Source organism: Taudactylus pleione, unplaced genomic scaffold (genome assembly GCF_031769625.1).
Source record: "Taudactylus pleione unplaced genomic scaffold, aTauple2 ptg000707l, whole genome shotgun sequence".
Taxonomy (NCBI): Eukaryota; Metazoa; Chordata; class Amphibia; order Anura; family Myobatrachidae; genus Taudactylus; species Taudactylus pleione.
In genome coordinates this window covers 17832955-17848264 of record NW_028285109.1, presented here as the reverse complement: position 1 = coordinate 17848264, position 15310 = coordinate 17832955, and the positions used below count along the sequence as shown (strand labels likewise).

Here is a 15310-nt window from a genome sequence, read left to right as displayed (position 1 = left end):
TTATACAATGCCCCCAGGAGTGGTCCCCCTATGCAGTGCCCCAGGTAGCCATCCCCCTATGCAGTGCCCCTTATATAATGCCCTCAGTAGTAGACCCCCTTAAATAGTGACCCCAGTACTAACCCCCCAGCAGTGCCCCCAGTAGTAGTAGTCCTTCCCAAGCAATGCCCCTAGTAGTAGTGGTCCCACCAGTGCAGTGCCCCCAGTAGTGGTCCCACCAGTGCCTCCAGTAGTGGTCCCACCAGTGACTCCAGTAGTAGTCCCCCCCAGCAATGCCCCCAGTAGTAGTCCCCCAGCAGCAATGTCCCCAGTAGTAGTTCCACCCCAGTAATGCCCCCAGTAGTAGTCCCCCCAGCAATGCCCCCAGTAGTAGTCCCTCCCAGCAATGCCCCCAGTAGTAGTAAACAACCCCTCCCAGCAAATGCCCCCAGTAGTAGTAAACAACCCCCCCAGCAATGCTCCCTGTAGTAGTCCCCGCTCCCAGCAATTCCCCCAGTAGTAGTCCCTCCCAGCAATGCCCCCAGTAGTAGTAAACAACCCCTCCCAGCAATGCCCCCAGTAGTAGTAAACAACCCCCCCAGCAATGCCCCCAGTAGTAGTCCCCCCTCCCAGCAATGCCCCCAGTAGCAGTAAACAACCCCCCCAGCAATGCCCCCAGTAGTAGTCCCCCCTCCCAGCAAAGCCCCCAGTGGTAGTAGTAAACAACCCCCCCCAGCAATGCCCCTAGTAGTAGTAGTAGTAGTAGTAGTAGTAGTAGTAAACAACCCCCCCAGCAATGTCCCCAGTAGTAGTAAACAACCCCCCTGCCCCTCGCCAGACAAACAGACACACAAAATCCACTTAAATTGATCAACGCTCCGGCATCGGCTCCTCCGTCCGGCGTCCTCCCGGGCAGGCCCACTCTGCATGATGGGAGAGACGTCATGACATCTCTCCCATCATCACCCACTGCGGGAGCCGGAAGAGCCCGGCTCCGGCAGTGGGCGCAAGACAAGCAGCCGATGAGAGTCTGTTTGACTCTCATCGGCTGCTAAAACAAACACACAGCTGCCGGCGCTGGCAGCTGTGTATTTGTTATACTAGTGTAGTGCGGACGGCACTTATGTGAGGTCCGCACTACCGCCCAGCCTGATTGACTAACAGATGTTAGAGGTCCAGTAGGACCTCTAGCATCTATCTCCTCCAAGGCGGCAGCCATTTTTGGAGGGCCGTGTTCTGCAGATTCCATGCGGATGGCTAGTCCGCATGGAATCTGCAGCCACCTCGCCCCACAAGCCCCCACACCCCCAAGCCACCGCGGGGTCTGCGGGGGCTGTAGTTACGCCACTGCCCCCCCCTGCAGCCTAACACTAACATCCCCTGCAACCTAACCCAAACCCTCCTGCCCACAGCCTAACCCTAATGTCGACACGTTGTCTATCGACATTTTACCAATGTCAATACCATAATTGTCAACATTGTCATTGTCGCCCTTTTGACTACATCCCTTACATCGCAACATGCTTTATCCAGGTGCAAATTTCCAGTGTTCAGCTGTATTTGCTCCTAAGTCTATGGGCTCTATTTATTAACATTATTTTTGCTAAAATAAAGTGAAAAAGGGTGTTTTCACACCTTTTTCACATTATTTTAGTATCACCTATAGTTATTACAAAGCAATTGGAGTAGAAATCATAAAATTCTACTCCAACCCCTAAGTATCACTTATTTTTAGTAAGCAGATCGCATTTCCCATAATTGTAATGGGAAATGTGATCTGGCCAGAGTTACTAAAAATAAATTGTAAAAAAATATCGGGGAAAGCACTGTGATAATAACGCCACCTGGAGGTGGCATTATGCATTATGCAGGGTCTCCCCCGGTTACCGGGCTCCTACTCTGCTCTAACAGGCAGAGCAGAGCCGGGAGCCGGCACTAGTGATCAGCTGTGTGGTCTAAACAGACCGCAAGCTGATCTCTGCTGAAAAAAAAAAGTAGAAAAAAAATGTTACTTACCTGACTCCATGGACCGGTGGTCGGGGCTCCGGTGATGTTCTCCCTCCGGTCAGCTGGTCTCCCATGGACCCCTGGTCCCGGTCATCAGGTGATCGGGTCCCAGTGCAGTATGGGATATCACCTGACCGGAGGATATGGAAGACACCACCGGAGCACCGATGACTGCAGGTAAGTGCAGGGGGTGTCGCTGGGGGGTCCGCGATCGTGGGGGTGGGGCTTAATGATGGGGGCGGGGCTTAGCGCCGGGGGGGAGCAGCGGCAGCCGGTCGGCGCATGCGCAGGCACTTTGTCATGGTGTTTTTTGCGAAAATACCGTGACTAGTGTGCGGAGGGGATTCGCAGGGACAGAGCTTTATCGCAAGCTCTGTTCCTGCAAGGGATTTGTAGTAAATCCCTGCGATATTGCCTGAATTCGCAATGCAAATTCAGTCGATAATATCACACTACAATCTGCATTACAAATGCGGATTGTAGTAAATAGAGCCCTATATGAGGCCCTGGTCTGCATGACTTTATTCACATGGAAATCACATGCTGCTTCATTTTATTGTGATCTGCACTTTTCATCTTGTACAGCTAACTGTTGCCCTTATGAGGTATGGTGCCACTTACTATCAGCCTTATTGTTATTCTGCGCCTGTTTACATTATGTTCACTCAGTTACATTAAAGATGTCACGGATATTTAAATATGTTAGATTGATGACACTGCAAGATTCACAACTGGGAAAACAATCCTCTGGAAAACTGGCAGCTTGATCTGTTTTATAGAGATGCTCACACTGATTAGCAGGGACAGCTTGGTCATTGGCAACTGTTTTGCTGATTCGCTAGACTCTGTTGAGAGTTCGCAGTCCTTATTTCTCCTGGCTGAGGCTGCATGATTATGTCATCCTGCCATTATAGTTCTCTTTAACATAATAGTAAGACTTATAAATGGGAATTCCAGCTCACTAGAAGTCTAATTTCTACTTAAAGCCATCAGTACACTCTGCGCTTATTTCCTTTACTGATAATTAAATACACTCAGAATTCTTCACAGTGTTTTATCTCAGCAGAGCTTAAGACTGAATTGGTAAGTACCCTAGAGAAATCTGCTTGCAGAGCTGGTATATATTGCTCTGCAGCTCCAAAACTGCATTAATATACTGTACGTCAAAAGTATTGGAGCAGTCCCTGGACATCTTCTGATGTCCAGGCAAGATCTAAAATCGGGGTGATGCATAAGTCAAGTACTTGATAATGTGACCCAAATGTTTCCCTCTATTTGCTGTGGAAAGTGGCGGCCACAGAACATTGCCCAAAATCCACATTTCCAGTGGCAGCTCCAGAGGTGGGGCTGCAGAGCAGTCCAAAATTCAGATAGGGGAGCCACACCAACTGCCACCCAAAATGCTGCCAAACATCTTCTGGCCAAGACTCACTGGAACTTAGTGTGGCTTCCCTGTTTGAATTTTGGACTGTGCTGGAGCCCAACTCTGAAGACGCCACTGCACATTTCTATAGCCGCCACATTCCTGAATCTTTTCATTTTGTTTCTTGTAAGACCATCAGATCTCTAGGCAAAGCATGTTTGTTATTATCATTATGTTCTGTCATTTTTAATACACTACTATACATTACATCCAAATGTCCACTTTCAATATGAATGGCATGCAAATTAAAAAGACCTGAACCTCAAGTACACATTGACAGACAGATGTATAAGACAAGAACAATAAGTGCTTTTCGTAGTACATGTCACAAAATATTATTTTGAGTGGCTTTTGACTTGCTGGAGTTGTGTGGTTTAAGTTGAAGAATTGTGTGTTTATCCACTTTATCCAGGCGTTTCTGATTCTCCAAACGTTGGCATAGAGCAATGCTTGTAGGAGGTAAAGTAGAAGGTAATGAGAATAGCAATACCTTCTCTAAGATAACAACATGAGAATGGCAATTTCAGAATGCCAGAATTTTATGAGTCATACCTGTACCAATCTGGACCCTGTTGGATCTGCTGCGCTCAAACTTTCGAAGGGAACTCCCACTTTCCAGCTCAAACATGGGAGAGGAAGAGTCTTCAGTTGACGACATATGGCAGATCTTTTTCCTTGTGCTGCTGCACGAGTTGGAGTATGTGATTCCGGAGAGACACCGAGAAACAGAAGAATGGGTGGTATCTGAGAAGAAAGAGTTTAAATGAATTTGGTCCAGCAGATTATGAACATCCTTTGTTTTTAAATGTGAAAACTCTTAAGTCTCGCATATACAAAATCTTGAAAACATCAACACCACCAAAGACGGCCAATGCATTTTTATGACATCTTGTTTCATTCACTCTACTGAAACATGTAATTTAATGTTCAACTTGTCTTTTTCCCCAGAGGTGTAGAGACAACTACAGGATTGCTGCATAAACTGAACGACCTACTGCAAATTAATTCAGTATCATTCCAGATTTTGCAATTCTTTAAGACAAAATGATGGGTTTTTTTTATTTGGTCTTCTCAGGCTTGGTGCCATGCAAGGTAAGGTAGACTTCCAACTGCCATCTGTTTTATAGAATAGGATCATGCCCTTCATACCGTGCTTCCAGTTCAATGAGCAGAATCCACATAGGAAGATCACGTTGACAGAAAATGTAACTATACAAGTGTACGGCAGACACAAGTCAAGTGTTGACTCTTCATAGTCTTCTTTCTTCCCACCTCATACAATTAATGGAGAAGGATTACTGGTATCCTTTGTTATGGAAAGTTTGCTCTAGGGCAAAGCAGAAAGGGATTATGGTGCAGTTACCAAGCTTCATGTTACGTTCATGTCAGGTTTTTCTCTGTTCCAGGGTAAAATTGGCAATTGTTTTATCATCTTTTATAAATTAGTATCTGTATCATTTATAAGCATGATACCTACATTTATTAATTAACAATTTTTTTATATGTGACCAAAATTGATTAGTAAGTGTTTCTCTGCCCAGATAATTATTTGATTTGGGAGACACAGGGAGACACAGCTGCTTGTCTAAGGTCACAAGGAGGTTACACTGAGGTTCGAGCCAGGATCTCATACTGTCATCAGAATAGGGTTAGCACTCTATCCTACTATGTAGTCTTACATTTTACATGATAGAGATGTACTTGTAAAGGTTCCACATGTAGACAACATTTAATAAAACATATCTTCATTTATAAACATTTTATATAGTCATAGGCCGTTTTAGAGGACAGCAACAAATAGAACAGTCTCATTCCATTGCTTGCCCCTTTTCCCATTAATTGGTATTGGAATATATTACATGACTAATTTTTTAGATGTATTATCTAAAGACAATAACCGCCTATTGTGTTTGCCAAAACCATCTGTCTGTCATGATATACTTAATAAAGGAACCTGGTCCATTTTCATGACATTATTTCACATAGGAATATTAGAAACGGAAAAATACACCAAGACAACAATCATACCAACAGTAGTACAAAATGATTAAACAATGCAGTTATCATATCAGCTTTCAACTGCTGCAACTGTCAAGGTGCGTACACACACAACGATTTTTTGAACAATTTAACTATAACGACGTCGTTATCGTTCAATCGTTCAAAAAATCGTTCAGTGTAAAATGATAAACGATGAACGAATGTCAATTGTAGTTTGTAGTTCAGTCAGACTGGCCAACTGAACGATTTTCAATAGAAGTTGCAACATTTTTCCTTCAACACACAGAAACTCTTTATTAAGTAAAGGAAAACCAACTACTTTGTAAAACGGTTTTCCTTCACTTTTTCAAGGGAAAAACTGAACGAAAATCGTTCAACGAAAGTCATTCATTACTTACATCGTTGTGTGTGTACGTACCACTACCTACTGTATTAGAATGATAAAATTAGCTTTCGAATTTTGTGATTAGCCTTAAGGTGCGTATCCACTAGCAGATAGAGGAACGACAGTATGATTACAACATTGTAATCATACAGTCGTTCCTCATAATGTGCAGTGCCTACACTGAGCGATATGTCGTTCAGTGCAGGCACCCTCCCTCATCCCTGAATATGCACAATCTGTCGTTATTGGCAGATTGACCGGCATATTCAGGCGATGATTGATGTTGAAAACGACCAGCGGGAGCGCGCATCACAGGTCGTTTTCGACATTTTTATGCACGATTTGTGAACGATTAATGAGCGATTGAATGATAACGATGTCATTATTGTTCAATCACTCATTTTAATCGCCTACTGGATACGCAGCTTTAGAATGCCACAATCAGCCATTGAATATTGCAATCATCTTTAGAATGCTACAATCAAACCCAGAATGCTGCAATTAGCCTCATAATGCTAAAATCATTATAGATAGTTGCCTAGAATGCTCCACTCAGGCTCAAATAAACAATATTAGTATATATTTTCTGTACTTAGGAATTGTGTTGACAAATGACTGCAGAATTACCCCTATTAAATAAGGCAGTTAGGGCCTGATTCATAGCCGCTCGTAAGCGGCCGCTCGTTCGTTCCGAGCGATGTTTGCTCAACTGCGCATGCGTACGGATCGTAATACGCATGCACAAACCAGTCAGTGCGGCCGAAAATCGTTTGTTCGCTAAATAGTGAATGCCTGCTATTTTGAGTGACAGGAGGAGGCGTATGTGGGTGGTAACAGGGGAAGGTGCTTGAAAACGGGGAGTGGAGATCCGAACACAGGCGTGCTTAAAGGTCAAAACGGGCGTTTTAAGGGTGTGCATAATTAATACAGCAGTGTCATTGACCACGTCACTGGGTTATTTTATAGTCAGAACTGCTCGCAAGATTGCGGTAGGAAAAACCAACCACAAGAATAGCGAGCAGTTCATACGCTGGTCGATGTACTCGATTAATCTAATAAATAGCGGACATGACGTAGGATGTGAGCGGCCAGGGAGCGTATTTTTCCAAAAAACGACCGCATGTTTTGTTCGCTCATTCAGACCTAGAGGTGTGAACAGACCGCAAAGAGCGAACGGTTCATTTGAATAGCCACCCCTTTTTTCTGAACGAGCGAGCGCAAATAGCGTCCGGCTCTGAATGAGGTCCTTAGTGTGAATGTGTGTATTTTATCCAAACACCTAACTTCTGATTCGCCTTAAGTAATTAATATTAGGTCTAGAGAGCTAATTGAGTATTAACTGGAGGCGATAAATAAAAAATATAATCTGCAATGACTGCATACACTGTTCCAGACACCTATTCAGGCTCCATGCTATTGAAACCCAGAATCACAGAACTCTTATTTACATGACATTCTTAGGGGTCTATTCATCATTACTTAATTTCTACAAAAGTAGGTGAAAATTAAGTTTTTCACCTATTTTTGTAGAAATTAAGTGTCAGGGTAATTCATAATACATGTAACGCAGGAGATATCACTTATATCTCCTGGTTACAATTACCCCCCAATAATTTCCACAGTCCCCATATATAATATGGGGATGTGGAAGTTATGTACTTCATCAAGTTCCGAAAAAAAAAAATTTTTCAGAACCTGACAGTGATACTGTACCTGTACGTCATTCTAAGATGGCGTACAGCACCCAATAGAGCAGAGGGATCTGAAAAGATCCCTCCCTGCTGTGTCTCCTCACCTTCATGCAGCTCCGTTCCAGCTCCCCGAGCTCTCCTCCAGTGAACAGGGGCCAAGGGAGAGGGCACAGCAGTGTTGATGGGAGGTCTGACACAGCAAGGCTGCAGGTCTTAGTGGGGGAGCACAGGCAGCGTGGTTGGCTGGGGGGAGCAAGCAGATGAGTGGGTGAGCGGGCAGGGGGAGGGGGGCTGGACTCCTCCTTCTTTTCTACTGCAGCTTTACTGTCTCTTCGCAGCCTGTCTTCAAGCTGCACATGAACAGCTTCAGGATAGGCTGCAAGGAGTCAAGCTAGCAGGTGACAAGCCTCCTTATTATGAAAAGCTTTCTCTGTAATAGGAGCAGCTTTTCAGAAGTGATAATTAAGTATAGGACGCATGATGAATGCCTCCAATACTTGGATTGAACTCGCGAGTTCAATCCTTAATTATCACAAGGAATACTTTTATTTCAATGAAAAGACCCCTTAGGGTGCAAGATGTTTGGCTGCAAGTGTTTTTGTTCAAAGGGTAATTAGATTTAAAACATAATTCAGAGTTATGCTGGAGTTAAACAGGAGCAAAACAGAAAGAGAACATTCAACTTGAAATCTCTGCCATTGTGGTACTATCTTTACCAAACTGCTGTACATTTGGTTGAATTTCTACTCAAACACATGCTTTCTCCATATCTGGACACTTCTTATACTCCTTTTATACTGCAGCTAAACCCAGGTTATTGCCGAGTTAACCCGGGCTGCTGCTCAGTAGAAAGGGGTTAACCCGGGTCCAGTGACCCAGGATTCCAAACCAGGTGTGAGATGGGTTATATCCGGGATGGGGGGTAGTGTAAACGAGTGTCCTGGGTCATCCAACCCCGGGTCTGTTAACTGTATACAGAGCATAGCATTCGGTACATTTGGAGATTGTTATTTCCAAGCGCAGGCTGAGGGACACCCTGCCAATATCCCAACTCCAGCCTGCAGTGTGAATGGGTTTCAAGCTGCAGTGACACAGCTTGAAACCCCTTTCAGTGACCTGGACTGGACGCATGGATTTAGCATAAAAGGGGTGTTATTGAACATCCTGCTTGACATTGCAAGGAGTTACCACTTTGCTTACTGCACTTGATTGTTTTAGTTTTTTCTACACATCTCTATCTATATCATTCCTGTGCCAATGTCATTTTATCTTCATACCATTGTTTCTGGTATCCGCATGGAAGATCGTCAATTACTAGGTCAACAGTTAATAGGTCAACACCAGATGGTCGACATGCAATAGATAGACATGGTCAAAAGGTTGATAAGTACAAAAGATGGACAGACAAATGGTCAACAGTGCAGACAGTCAACAGGGTTAAAAGGTCAACAGGCACAAAGGGACTACACACAAATGGTCGACATAAAAATGGTCGACATGTTTTTTCAACATTTTTAGGGTTAGGGTTAGGGACTTGGTGGAGCATTACAGTCAGGCTGCTGGAAGGGATGGATAGGGTTAGGCACTAGGGGGAGGGTTAGGTTAGGGCTAAGGTTTAGGCACTAGCGGGAGGGATAGAGTTAGTCACAAGAGGAAGGGTTAGGGTGAGGATTAGGGTTAAATCACAAAAAAAAACTGTTGACCAGTTTTGTGTCAACCATGTGTGTGTCGACCTTTTGAACCTCAACATTTTGCACTGTCAACCATTTATCAGTCGACCTTTTGACTGTGGACCTATTTATCGTCAATCTATTATAAAACAGCCCTTATTTCTACCTGCATTGCCATTACTTTATTACCTCACATTCATACATTTTCAGCATTGCATTAACATAGCACTGTTCTTTTTATCTGCATTTTTGACATTTTAACTGCACTGTTTCTGTATCTCACACTCACCATTACTACTGCAATTTATCCTTCTCTCATTTCCCTAATCTACACTCTTTGCCTCTTTCTTTCAACGCCCTCAATCAGCAGCTAGATTTTTCTCTCTTATACCACCTGTTCCCACCTCTTTCCTCCCCCCCACCCTAGTCTCCTTCACCTTCTCCTCTGTCTCTACCCCCTCCTCTGTCTCTCTTCCACCCTTCTGGTACTCTCCTCTGCATCTCCCATTACTACATTTCCAATCACTTCTCTTCCACCATGGTCCTGCTACCTCACCACTAAGCCCTGCACCCTGTCTTCTCTCCCAGTTGCCTCAACTCACATCACACTAAACATCCACTTTGCCCTTCACCTGCAATATCCGTTCCTCAATCAGGAGGCACCATTCCAATTCTCTCTCTTTATCCCCCTGCTCCAAATCAATCTCACCTCCACACTCCAGCAACCCTCATAATCTCATTTACAGCTCTCCTTTAAACTCTGTCCCTCTCTCCTGTGCCCTCTGGAATGCCAGATCTGTCTGTAATAAACTGGTTCCCACCCATGATATTTTTTATCTCCTGGATCTCCTCTTCAGACACTTCTCCTACTGTACTCTCCTCTGGTGGCCTCCCCTTCTCTCATACCCCCCACTCTGGTGGCCGGCATTGTGGAGGTGCAGGACTCCTTCTATTCCCCTCCTGCTCCTTCCAATTCAGAACCATCCCTTTTATTCTCTTCCTTTAAGGTTCATGCAATTCGCCACTTCAGATCCCTTGGCCCATTGTCCTTTTCAACCTCAACCCCCCCCCTAAAGGCAATCATCACCAAGAAAGTTTGAGGCTATTGACACTCAGGGTCGTATTCAATTAGCCGCGATAAGTCCATTTCTGCAGAAAAGTATCCCGGTGACGTAATTTCGCCGTATTCAATTCCAAATGTTTTTCGCCGGTGCGGAAAACTCAATGCAATGGGACCTGCGATAAAGTTCACCTATGAATAGGTGTTGAAAAAAAGTGCAGAATTGGGGTTTTGGGGTGCAAAGCTGCGGGACCTCCCAAAGGTAAACTGCATTAAAAAAAGTTTTAAAAAGTCCTTAAATCACCCAAAAAAGTACTTTCGTTTTGGGGGTGAAAAAGTTTAAATTTGGGGGACAAACTTAAAAACTAGCTAAATAGACTCCAGGGGTGTCCCCAAGTATGTCCCAGGTGTTTTTAAGTTTGCAGATGCTAGTGGCAGGTGGATTTTTAAAGATTTTTCAAACTTCACTTTACCAACTCATGTACCCCAAATTTGCTGGGACTACTTATTTTCTTCGAAAAAATCTGCAAAATGCTATTCTTCACCACTTCTGCAAAGGTGCTAAATAGCAGCTATTGAGACCATTGAAGTACCCTAAATACGTTCAGCAGGCCTAATCGGGGTAACTAGAGTGAACCCCAATGTCAGTGCATCTTTTGGGGGGTGTCAGGCTGATTTCCCCAAATCTGACAGTACTTTTCATATATAACAGTTTCACCGGCTTCCGTTTTCGCCGATTTCTAATTGAATACGGCGGAAAGTGGGCACACGCGCAATGCTTTTTCGCATTGAAAACCAGCAAAGTGGTCGAAAAGTCTGGCATTCGAAAAGTACGGGATTTTTCGCTGGGAATTGAATATGGCCCTAAGTCCTTATCCTCCCTGCTCGACTCACTTATCTCCCCCATTTTCTCTCTCTCCTGTCATGACCAAGCTGTTTCCATATACATTGTCTCCCTTTCTCCTGCTCTAGACTTGGTTGCTCAGACAGTCTGTACTCACCTCCACAAATTCTCACCTCAATCTTGGAATTCCAAATGTACCTGATACCTGCAAAAGTGTTCTCAAACCACAGAGCGACAGTGGAGAAAATTGCGTTTCAATGCAGGCTTCCTCCATTTCAGATGTATGCTTCTGACCCTCAGTGCTGCCCTTTCCCTCTCTAAACAGTCTTATTTTAAGACCCCTATCTCCTCCCAGTCCTCCAACCCCTGTCATCTCTTTGCCACTTTCAAATCCCTCCTCTGTCCCTTTCTCCCTGCCTCCCCTCCTCACTCTCTGCTCTTGACTTTGCCACCCACTTTACATCTAAAATTGAATTAATCCACCTGGGCATCACTTCCCATCAGACCCTCATCATCCCAACCTCTTATTCCTCAATCTACCTTTCCCCTTAACGCATCTGTAGCCAGTGCTGCGCATGCGCTGGTTTTACAGATGTAACAGCGCATGCGCAGCACTGTTTCCAGATGCGATAAGTTAGTGTAGGCAGGGAAAAGTATCTATTTCCCGAAAAGCTGTCATCGCAAAAATGACAGCTTTTCGGAATAGATACTTATGGAGAGGTGGAATGATGAATTCCACCTATAATTAGCTAGAACTCCATGAGAGTTCTGAAGCTAATTATCTCCAGAGAATTTTTGCGTTTAATGAATAGGCCCCTCAATCTAAAAAAACACCCTTGATCCTGACACTTTCTACCTACCACCCAATCTTTTTTCTCCCCTTTGCCTCCAAACTGCTTGAGCAAATGGTATACATTACAACCGCCTCTCCTCCCAACTGATTCATTCCTCCCACTCCCAACTCCAAGATTTTGCCGGTGTTGTTCCCTTCCACTCTCCCTCACTTCCTCTCCCTTTTAGACTCTGCACCTCTCTACAAAATTGTAACAGGCTCTCAAAACCCACTTCTTTATCAAAGCTTTCCAGCTCTCATCCTAACCCACTACTCACTGTTTCTCCCCTCTGTCACCCCATCTGTTTCCCACTACCCTTCAGATTGTAAGCTCTAACAAGCAAAGACCTCTTTCCGCATGTGCTACTTATACAATTGTCTGATTCCCATTGCCAACAGCAATAAACCTTTGGGATTTGCAGATCCGCTGCTCATCCTATGACTGCTATGATATCTTATTCGTCATCACAGCTCACCACCCACGCCTTACACTGTATAAGTCTGCCTTCTATTAGCTGATAAGGATTGCAGAGGTTGTTTGGAGCTAAGAGAGCAGGGAGAGATTAAATGAGTGAAGTAAGTTGACTATTCATTACTTATTGCTTTGTATTTTGTCTAGTTAATTTTGTGTCTAACATCTTTTGATCACTGTTTTTTATTTGATTTTTCATGTATTTGTGAATGATAGTGTGTTGTGTCTTTTTTTCTGTGTTCTGTCTTGTCTGTCATTTGTTTTTAATTGTCAGGATGGAAAGTGGGAGGAGTGATAGTGGTAGGTTTTTATAGGTTACCTGTGTTTGCCAATGAAGTAGAATTTGAGTCATCTCACCAGCCAGATGCACCTCCTTTTGGTGGTATTTCCTGGCAGGTTTCCCAGCAATGTTAAACTACTGTACAGCATAATATATCAGACATCTGACATTTTGTATCCTGAACATGTACAAAATCAGGATGGAAATTTGCTGTGAGTGATTATCTGGTGGTTTGTAATTTTTCCAAAATCACAATAAATTTTTTTTAATAAATGTACCCTTTGGGGGAGGAAGGGCATCCCGAGGCATCACAGGAGCAATGATTATAGCAAAGAACTCCATGTTACAATGATAAATTGCGGTCTCTTCCATAATATTATTATTATTCATAATTGTGATGGCACCATAAGAGGTCCGAAGCACTTTACAAAGTATATAAACAGAAAAAGTATGAACAAAAAAAGTGATTTTCAATACGGAACATTGCAGGAAATAGACATGGTTTATAAGTATTGCTGCATCAGCAGGCATACCCAAATACGCAGCAGGGTGGCAGAATCCTAGGGATAGATACCCATAGGCGTCTTTATAATGGGCACAAGGTGTGCGCTGCACACGGGCCCCTGGGTCCAGGGGGGCCCACACCGCACACTCTGCACCCATAGGTAATTATACTTACCTCTCAGCTGATCCCGAAGTGCTGCTCCGTAGCGCCGGACCGGCACTGCAGAGCAGCAAATACTCACTGGGAAAATGACGGCGGACACTTTCCCAGTGATTTGCGCATGCGCAGAAAAGATGTACCCGGAAAAGTAGGCGCAGGCGCCAGTTTCCCAGAGACCTGTGCATGCGCAGTAGATTCTGGCTTGAAGCCAGAATCTACAGCGCTGTGCGCTGAGGCGAGCCACGGACAGAGAGGAGGGGGCCCAAACGGAGGCTGCACACGGGCCCCCTCCTCTCTTAAAATGCCCCTGTAGATACCGTTGTATGTAGTGGTTAGGAGATGGTGGTATAAGTGAAAGAAAGCAAGCACATAAGCGATGTGGACCCTGCTTGTGAAAGCTTAGTCAAAGGGGAGAGGCAGACAGACAGGGGTGACACAAAGGGGGGAGAGTGTTATCTAGAAAGCCATCACTACCATTCAGGCCCGCCAAGAGCCGTGGTGGGCCCCGGTAATAGGGGGCATGGCCTAATCGTGGGAGTCGTGACCACACCCTTTTGGCGACAAAAAAAAGCGGCGCTGCGCGCTGGGGAGGGGGGGCGCTCTGATCCCCCTCAGCCCGGCGCAAAGCCAGGGGGGCTGTGATCAGTGTGATCGCTCCCCCGCACAGGCAAAGGAGACTGCTGTTGCTGCTGCTCAGCAGACACGAGCAGTCTCCAACTGCAGCTCAGCACTGAGCTGCTGTGAGGGGGGGGATGCGGCGCCGGACCCGGGCCCCCGCCGGGCCCCTCAGGAAGCCCGGGCCCAGGTAATCTGTTCCCGCTCCCCCCCCCTCTCAGCGCCCCTGCTACCATTGGGCAGTTGCCTATTGGAAAATACGCGTGCACAGGTGCGTATGGCAGAGTTATGTACACATCAGCGGAATGACTTATCACTACAGACAGCTCAGTTGCTTAACCAGTAGGATGATTTATTGGAAGAAAGACAATCTACAGCCATACTCACTATTATACACTGGTTATGACTGTATATAGCAGAGGTTTTCAACCACTGTGCCGCGGGTGGTTGTGAAGTGTGCCGCAGCGCTAGAGCCGCCGGTCACATTAAAGAGCTGCGGACTGGGCAGCGCTGCTGATGATCTCCTCTGGGAGGCTCAGGCACGCCCGGGCCGTGACCTGCCTGAACGCGGCAGCGTGACATCACAGGTCACGCACGCCGCGTTGCCTGCCTGGCCTGCCTGCCCCAACAGAGTCTCAGCCAGTCCTTCCCTCCCGCTCACGGCCAGCCACCCCTTCTCTCCCTCCCGCCTGCGGCCAGCCAGTACTCCCACCTTCGCCCGCGGTTAGACACTCAGCTAGCCCTTCTTTTCCTCCCACCTGCGGCCAGTGAGTACTACCCTCCCGCCCGTGGCCAGCCAACCCAGCCAGCCCTTCTCTTCCTCCCACCTGCGGCCAAACCCTACAGGTAATTCTAAAAAAAATTTAATTTATTTTTGACGTGGTAGCCAGTATGATTTTATTTTGTGGGGAGCAATGTGTGTTTTTTTTTTGTTTGCTTCTGTGCTGGCCTATGTTATTTTTTTTTCTGTGGGGACCTATGTTATTCTTTTCTGTGGTGGTCTATGTTATTGTTTTTCTGTGGGGGTCTATGTTATATTTTTTTTCTGTGTGGGCCTATGTTATTCTTTTCTGTGGTGGTCTATGTTATTTTTTTTCTGTGGTGGTCTATGTTTTTTTCTGTGGGAGCCTATGATATTTTTTTTCTATGGGGGCCTATGTTATTATTTTTCTATGGGGGCCAATGTTATGTTTTTTATGTGGGGGCCAATGTATGTGTGTTATTTCTTTGGGGCCATTGTATGTGTGTTTTATTCCTGTGGAGGCCAATGGGTGTGTTTTATTTATGTGAGAGCCAACGTATGTTTTTGCATAGATCGCGCACGCTGCATCGTCGGATGGTGTGCCTTGGCAATTTAAAAATCTTGCTTATTGTGCCTCGAGTTGGA

The 15310-nt window shown here is 45.2% G+C and overlaps 1 protein-coding gene across 3 annotated transcripts in view; it reads right to left on the bottom strand.

Annotated features, from left to right (window-relative positions):
• The window catches only part of SLC35F4 (solute carrier family 35 member F4), a 372785-nt gene that overhangs the window by 96754 nt on the left and 260721 nt on the right, over positions 1-15310 (bottom strand). For 2 of the 3 annotated variants that reach the window (XM_088456541.1, XM_088456542.1), the window contains exon 2: positions 3962-4153. The exons of the other annotated variant lie outside the window; for it this stretch is intronic. In XM_088456541.1, coding sequence (XP_088312667.1) covers positions 3962-4153 — 192 coding nt within the window. The remainder of the gene's footprint in view (positions 1-3961; positions 4154-15310) is intronic. 3 annotated transcript variants of the gene reach the window in all.